This window comes from Oryzias melastigma, linkage group LG23, assembly GCF_002922805.2.
Source record: "Oryzias melastigma strain HK-1 linkage group LG23, ASM292280v2, whole genome shotgun sequence".
Taxonomy (NCBI): Eukaryota; Metazoa; Chordata; class Actinopteri; order Beloniformes; family Adrianichthyidae; genus Oryzias; species Oryzias melastigma.
In genome coordinates this window covers 6,282,699-6,291,026 of record NC_050534.1, presented here as the reverse complement: position 1 = coordinate 6,291,026, position 8,328 = coordinate 6,282,699, and the positions used below count along the sequence as shown (strand labels likewise).

Here is an 8,328-nt window from a genome sequence, read left to right as displayed (position 1 = left end):
GAGTTTCAGCAACTAGCTCTAATTGGACAAATCTATTAAAGATATATTTATGTTCAAAGTTTGGAGGGGTCTATAGAAAGAAGTTTGGAATTGTGTAAATGTATGGTAATTGTACACGTATGTGTTATTTGTGTGTATTTTTGGTCTGAAGTTTTATAGCGAAGCAAACCTCACTTGTTGTTTACTTATAAAACTGTGTTTCTGACCACGAAAAACCTTTGTGATAACACATAAAAAGGGGCACCACAAAGTTTGAAGAACATGAGAACAAGAAAACTTGTTGAAAAAATAAAGAAGGTGAAGGAATGAAGTTCAAAAGTAGATTAAAAAAAATATTAAGTGTCATGGTCAGAAATGAAGACGATTGGCATCCTAAACCTGATGAAGAAACATTACTGAAAACCCAAACTAAACTCCTCACAGTACCCCCCCAAAAAGGGCTGATTCCAGATGCCCAAAGACAGCACAACAGCTGGGAAGTTGAGACTTAGAGGAGCAACAGAACCAAAACAAGACCAGAGAAAACTTCAGGTCCCTCCCACTGGACTACTGCTCCCTGATACCAGAATTAATCCATATTTTAATTCCATATTTTTATTTTACTAAGACTTTTTAATATGGCAAATATGTAAAATATGGTAGAAATACCAACAGAAATCTCAGTAAATATTTGTAATAATTTTGGTAGAAAATGATGTTATTTTTCTTTAAGTTTCTGGAACTTACTGCAAAAAAGAACAATAATTGAATTTGATGTTTTGTTGTATTGATGCAGTTTGAATTTATGGGCGTGGATTATACACAAAAACCATCCAAACGGTTAAAACCATAAAACGAGATGTTGAATACTCTCAAACATTAGAAATTTGTTTGTATTTGTCACAATCTACCCCATATTTCACTGTACGAGGAAAATCAGACGCAGCACCTGTCAAAGGTCACGCCGAGATATGAATGTTAATAAAGATTCCCATCAACCCCCAGTGGATTGGAACCCCAATCGTGCACTGATATCCGCACTAACTGCAGGCTGCTAACGAGACATAACATTTAGAAATATTTCATTATTTAGAAAAAAAAATCAAACATGAAAATGAATTTATAAGTGATAAAAAGCCCAGAAATATTTAGTTTGATATGAATATTTATTGAAAAATTCCATTGTTCAATACAGAAATAGTCATCTATGTATTAACAGACAATCAGTACTGCAGCCATGCTTGATCTGATTAATCACGGTTTTCAAAATAAAAGTACAAGATTTTTTATTTCTCCGTCACTGAACCTAGGCGAAGAAAAAAATAAAAACACCGTAAAGCAATAGAAACACAGACACAAAATAGATACCAATCAATTCCTTTAAGAAACAAATGCTTATTCTAAAGAAGGCATCGCACAATTCCCAGAAGATCAGTGAAAGATTTTAAGGCCATTTAGTACAATTAAGTTTTCATATAGACTTCAAAAACACTCAGTTTTTAACCGAAACAGGAACCGGTGCATCCTTTGTAAAACTGTACATGCAAAAACAAAGTGCACATTGTTAAGAAGAAATGACAAGCACACACACACACACGCACCGTAGTATTTGGATATCTTTAGTGAACAAAGGTCTATGTTTAACACCTCACTTGGTCTAAGAAAATACTCGTAAAAAGGTGCCTCAAAGTACAATAAAAAATACATGCATACGCACACATGCATACGCACACTTCTTTATATTGAGCTGCTTCAATACAATTTAAACTACATGTTTGTTTGTGTGCATGAGATGAATAAAATTGTGTTGATGTATGGAAGCAGAAAGGGTACAAAAATTCTGAAGTTTAAGTTTTTGCATTTAAATTTTTAAATAATGAATTGTTATTAAAAATATTTAAGAAATGATGCATTTGGCTTAGAGGTTTTGTGGAATTTACTGTTTTGTTTAAAATTATGGCCCAAAATTGGTAACAATGGTGAATCAAGGTATGAGTGAAAACAATTTCTTAAGTCAATTTTTTTTTCATTTGTAATATTATGGAAGGCATTTTTATGAGGAAAAGTCACAGAACATATATATATATATATATATATATATATATATATATATATATATATATATATATGCATTTGCTTCAGCCTTTTTGGTAGGTTTGTTTCAAATAGTTTGATTAAAAAAATCCAAATGATATTCAGATTTCCTGCTATTTCTATTTCTGTTAAAATCAAAAACACTTCACTTAATCAATTTTAACTACTTTTTTTTTCTTTTTTTTCCTTTTTGTTTTTGCACAGATGTTTTATTTAAAAGTGTTTTCAGTGTATCTGCAGTTCCAGTATTTTTCAAGTTTTATCGAAACAAAATAATAATTAATTTCACAGCAAGTTTTACAAACTGTTATTTTCTCATTCTTAAAAATATATTTGTATAAATACTTTTGAACCCCAAATTTAACATTTTTTAGGTTATATTTAAAAAAAAATGTGAGTTTTCTGTGATAGCATTCCTTCAAAAAAGGTTCAATTTCAGTAAAAATTGAAAATTTCATTTTAATTTCCTTTAAAATGAATTAGAATAACAATTAAATTAACCGTCAGGTTAAAATTTACATCCTCTAAAGTAAAGACATATCTAATCAGACATTTTTGACTCGTAGAATTTTATGGGGTCTCATTATTTTATGTTTAAATTTAAATATTTTGATTTTGTATGGAGCTTCAGAATTTCATAAACAAATACATAGTGAAGACAATTTTACGATTAAGTTTTTATTCTTAAATGTTAGCTTTTATAAATCATTTTGTATTCTGTTCAATATTCATCAACATGTATAAATAATACATGAAAATAAATTTGAGTGAATTTTGACCGTACTGGAGCTCCATACTGTTGTCCTTTAATGTGGACACAGCACAGTAATTCTAAAACTTGTTAGCTGCAGTACGAAGAACTGGAGAATGCTTCGACTGCTAGCACGAGGAAAACTTCAAAACATTAAAAACATTAAACAGAAATCACATTTCTTCATACTGAACCAAGTAAAATTTGACTTCAAAAACATCAAAAATGTTGTCACCTAATTTTGATGAACTTCATTCATTGGTTTGAGTCGTCAGTCTCTCCTACAAAAATCAGCTCCTCCACATTCATGACAAAGACGGACTTTTGTCCACAAAAACACACGAGAGAAATGTACGGACGTAAAACACGTTCACACCTGCACCAACAAAGAAGAAGAAGAAACCAAAAGAACAAACGGAAAAAATGGAATTTTTGCGTGTTTTTGACCACTGGGCTTTTTGTGAAACTCAACCCGCGTTGAGTTTGAGAGCAGCTGCTGTTGTTTTGAAGACACGGCGGGAAGGAGATGAGAAGTTTGGGAACCGAGACACAAAGAGGAAAGGGTATGTTTCCATTCAACATGAACTTCTAACATGAGTCGGCAAAATGATGTATTAATAGTCTACGACAAAAAAAAGTAAAGCCTTCATGTGGAAAAAAGGGAAAGATGGAGTCACCATGGCGACACAGACAGACGATGGGGGGAAGCGTGGGTGCGGGGCCACTAAATGCATGCACTGAGGCTACACTCATGCAAAACGGGTTCACACGAGCACTAGATTTACGGTACGGTACAGTACAGAAAGGCTACTGGGACCTGCACTGCTGACCCCGCCCCCCGCCGCGAGCTGTAAAAAGTAAGACAGAAGTCCGAGCTCCATCTCCAAACTAGAAAAGTACCAACAGTAGAAACGTTTCGTAGAATTTTCTGTAAACAGTTTCAAGCGAGCGAAGAGAAAGACACAGAGAGAAGTCACGCATGTCCAGTTATTTACAGGAGTCAGCGATTTCTTTGTCTGGAGACATTCTCTTTGATGTTTGCCCCTCCCCCTCCAAGAGTCTTTCATCGTTTTATTCCTCAGTGCTACTTCAGACTATCAACTCTTTTGCTTTCCTGGCTTCAGAAATAAAAATTTACAGGATCACTGGTGTTGGTTTCTCTACCAACGGTTTCCTTCATCTGTTCCGGCGCGCCGCTTTCCTGAACAAAGACCGCTGACGACCACCGCCGCGCCGCGTGGTGAGCAGCTCCGAGCAGGAAATGGAAGAATTTCACGTGTTTAAGAGTCTGTCTGCCAAATGCGCTTTCTCTCCGTCTCAGATCTGGGTCTGGATGGGTTGCGCCGGCGGGGTGTAGGGAGGCGGCGCCGGAGACGGTTTGATGCCGCGGGTCCGCATGTAGGACAGGAACTGGTCCGGGATCTCGGCCAGGACGTCTTTGGCGAGCCGGGCCATGCTCAGGACGTGGTTCCCGCTCCGGTCGATGTAATCTCTGAAGGGGACAAACTGAGGAGGAAGAACAGAGAGCGCATGTGAGCAGACACGGATTTAAAGACCCATTCTGATCTTAGGATTGATTTTAAAAGCGTTCTTAGTGGTCTTTTAATTATAATCATGGCATTTTCAGACAAAAATAAAAAAACTGTGTTGTTTTCTAGGACCTAGTTTCAGCAGAGGGAGTTGTGGAGGGAGGACCGGAAGAGACAAATTGAAATAAATATATACACCAATAAATTTCCAAATAAATGAGTCGGCTAATAAGTGAAACCGCAAATAAAGAAACGCGATTGAGCATGAGAACACTGGCTATTTTAACATTTCAATGCCATTTCTAATTTCACATATATTAATTTCCAATTTGATATAATTAATGCCAACATATAAAAATTAATTACACATTTACTTAATAATTTTATATTAAATATATTTATTTCAATTTGTCCCTTCCTGCCCACGCTGGACCATGAAATAATTAAATATGTCTTGAAATATTTAAATGTGCTATTTTAATATTTTAATGCAACATTTATTTAAAAATTTAAATAGTGATTTGGAAATGAAAATAAGCATAAATATTTATGTCAATTTGTCACTTCCGGTTCTCCATACTAAGTTGTGGTGGGACTATTGGTGCAGAGCAACCCCGCCCCCTTCCCCTCTCTGTTGTTGAGAGTTCAGAGCAGGGAGATTGTACCACACCCAGAGTATTTTCTACATCACAAAAAATTATCTTTTCTAAGCAGCTTTTTTGTTCGTCTAATAAAGAAATAATCAAAAACTAAGTTTTAAATGTAATTTCCCCAGTATATATCCTCCATTGTCAGAAAAAAGCCACAAGAACGTGTTAAAAACACCAAAAACATCATTTTCATTAGAATGGGTCCATAAGGAATCCCCTTTAAAGGTCGTGACCCTGGGTTTGGCTCTGAGGCAAGATTTTCCACTAATTAGGAGTCTGCAGTTGGCTGAGCCGACAGACGGATGTTAAACTGCCCGTTAAACCCTGAGAAAAGTCAAAAGTTGATGCAACCACTGCAGTTATTTTCATAGATCTAATGAAAAAAGACAAATCTGAGTGAAAATGGTTCCAACCACATTCATCAATGCAGTATCTCCTGCAGGTCAGTGTGAGCTCATCTGTCTTTGAACAAACTACAGTATCTATATTCCATACAAATATCCTACACACTGTTTCAGTTTAATACTTGTTGTTTTATTTTGAAAAATAAAACAATGCTATGTCTTTTATCTACAATATTATTTTTTATAGTGTTATTTTACTGTAAAACATTTTGAGCTTGAAAGTTTTTTTATAAATACGTTTGATTTGATTTGTTTCATTTTTTTTCATATTGCTGACTTTTTGTGTAAATAGTAAAGAAAACTGAGATTCTAAAGTCTTTGTCTGATTAAATCAAGTTTTCCCAAATCCAATTTTATGCCAACTTTCAACATTTTCCTAAAAAAAAGACAATTTTTCATGAAAGCAGAAATCACAAACTTTTGAAAAGGCATCACATTGATGATCTGTCCGTAAACTGCAGCTAGAATCATTCTGAGAAATTTGGAAGCTGAGTTTGTGTATCTCCACAGTTTTTTTCTGGTCTCGTTAAAAGCCGTCTAATGAGAGCCCATGCGCTCAGTGGGAGGCGGCGTGAGATGACAGCGAATCAGAAAGGTCAGGGAGCAACTTCGCTGTGCCACAATCAAACAAGATTTCCTGCCAACACTTTGTAAAAATAAAAACTCCAAAAAGAGCTAATTTGAAATCTACATTTCTAAGAAATTCAAAGCAACTGAAGAGAAATGGGCTTTAAAAGGAACAAAAACAGATTTCTGACAACACCTCCATAGTGTTGTCATCTCCACAGAAGCTCAAAGTGCTACAAACAATACAAAAAGATAAAAAGACGCTTTCGCTGCTCTTTTTTTCCGCCGTCCCCTCAGTGGACTATCTGGATCTGTTCTGCATGGCTGCCTGCAGACCCCACGGCGCCCAGCGGGAGGACATTAGGTCCGGAGGTTGGCGCTGAGGGTTTCTGTTCATTCACTGAGTAAAAGACGGAGGCACGGTGAATTGACTCCTTACAGACGCTCGGCGGCATCATCTTTTTGTGCGTGTTTGTGGTCTGGTGCACTGCGAGGTCAAGGTGACCAGAGGCCAGATTCTTCCACCTCTGGAAGATCCACAAAGAGAGGGGAAAACGGGAGGGGATTCTCATCAAGCGGCACAGGCTTTAGGAGGAGATGATGTCAAACTCCAGACGGGATCAGATTGACAAAAATCCCAGAAGGAACAATTAAAGTGAGGTTTTCACTCTAAAAAGAGCAAAAAAAGTAGAGTTTTGAGTTTAATTTTTGAAAAATTTCAAGCATTTTTATTTTGGCAAATTCATCGTATTTCCTCTGTGTTTTTTTTACAAAGTCAACAAAATAACTAATCAAAATAGCTGATTTTTTATATTTTTCTGGTGGAAAACTGTCTCTGGTTTGGATTTGTGCTTAAATCATCTTTTTTAACTTTTAAAAACATATTTCCGTTTGCTTTCATAAGCAAAAATACAAGAAAGCCTTTGTTGATTCTAGTAGTTTGGTTAGCTGCTACGATCAGGTCACACTAGTAAGAGCATAACTTTAGTAACTGAGTATTTTTCTTTAAAGACGTTATCTAAAACTAAAAAATATTGAATATTTAAAGCGACCATTTTCAATGCAAAGTCTTAGTAACGGTGTGTTTTCGTGACCTAACCCACGCAGTGCCAGGATGACTCTATCTTCATGGGCTTATGATATGCTCAAACTGAGCCACAGACAGACAGATAGCTCTTTAAGCTAATGCTACACCTGGAACGCTGGAGCTAAAACTGTGGTGTTAAAGGGTTAATGACTTCTTCGCAGTAACGTTCCAACACTGGCAGCGATGCTCATCTTCTGCTTCTCTTCACGTCTCCATAGAAGCAGGTGTTTCTGCAGTTTGCTCCTTTTGAAAATGTCGAGGTCTTTAAGAGCTAATTTTGCTGCATCTTCAGTTTAAAAAACCCATTTGAGTTTGGAGTTATTTGTTTCCAAGGAGGATCAGTCAAAGAATCCCCATTCAGGATTGCCCCATCGCCTCCAGGCCTCACTTTGAATTTTAGAGTCGATGACGGGAAATTATCCAGGAGAGAGCTTTGATAGAAGTTAAAAGAGGGGCGTTCATCACAGCCACGGGAGCCGGATGAGTGGAGGAGTCAACCATGAAAGAATTTTTACACTGGAGAGTTCTAAAGGCGAGCGTGAGGCCATCTGTCCAAAAGCTACGAAAATAGGTCACGGAACAGGAGAAAGATCTAAAGCGGTGCAGCTAACCTTTGACGGAACGAATGAAAGAAGCGCGTCAAATCTAGTTTACAGGTTAGCTAATATGCTGGGCTGGAAGATTGATTGATGGATAGATTCTTAGGATCAAAGTAGGAAAAAATCCTGACATCTTCACTTATAGGGATTTACAGAAAAGGTGAATAACAAGCAAAAACTGAGTCAACACACTCTTGAATTAGGTGACGTAAAACAGCATGAAAGGTGATCAAGGAGGTCCATAATATTAAAAAACAGACAATAATTCAATAATGTTCAAGGAGAGACTTGAACAAAGAAAACAGATACGACAGAGTTTGCTCCGCCCCCTTTAACGATGTGCTAAAGATACCCGATTGGACAGGAACAACTTAAAGTGTGACTTTTGTTCTCCAAATGAGACCCACATCTCTAATTAGGAACAAGTTTGAGCTCTAATAAAATTGACAATTTGTTAGATTAACCCCTCCCCCTCCTCATTCTTATGAACTGAAATTAAAGATATAAACACAGAAAAAAAAGTTTTTGTCACCTGGGTATCAGGAATTTATTTTTTGTCTAGAAAAACTAACTTTAACCTAAGAATTTATGGGAATTTTGCCCCCTTCTGGAACCAGGTACTGCAGCATTTAATTCTAGTTTGGATTCAAATAAGGAAGGGAAGGTGG

At 36.5% G+C, this 8,328-nt stretch overlaps 1 protein-coding gene across 2 annotated transcripts in view; it reads right to left on the bottom strand.

Annotated features, from left to right (window-relative positions):
* Positions 1 to 2,459: 2,459 nt before the first annotated feature.
* Positions 2,460 to 8,328, bottom strand: part of LOC112152641 (copine-8) — a 118,077-nt gene continuing 112,208 nt past the window's right edge. The window contains exon 21 of one of the 2 annotated variants that reach the window (XM_024282343.2): positions 2,460 to 4,330. In XM_024282343.2, coding sequence (XP_024138111.1) covers positions 4,142 to 4,330 — 189 coding nt within the window. In that variant the 3' untranslated portion in view covers positions 2,460 to 4,141. The remainder of the gene's footprint in view (positions 4,331 to 8,328) is intronic. The other variant, XM_024282351.1, reaches the window with a different exon arrangement.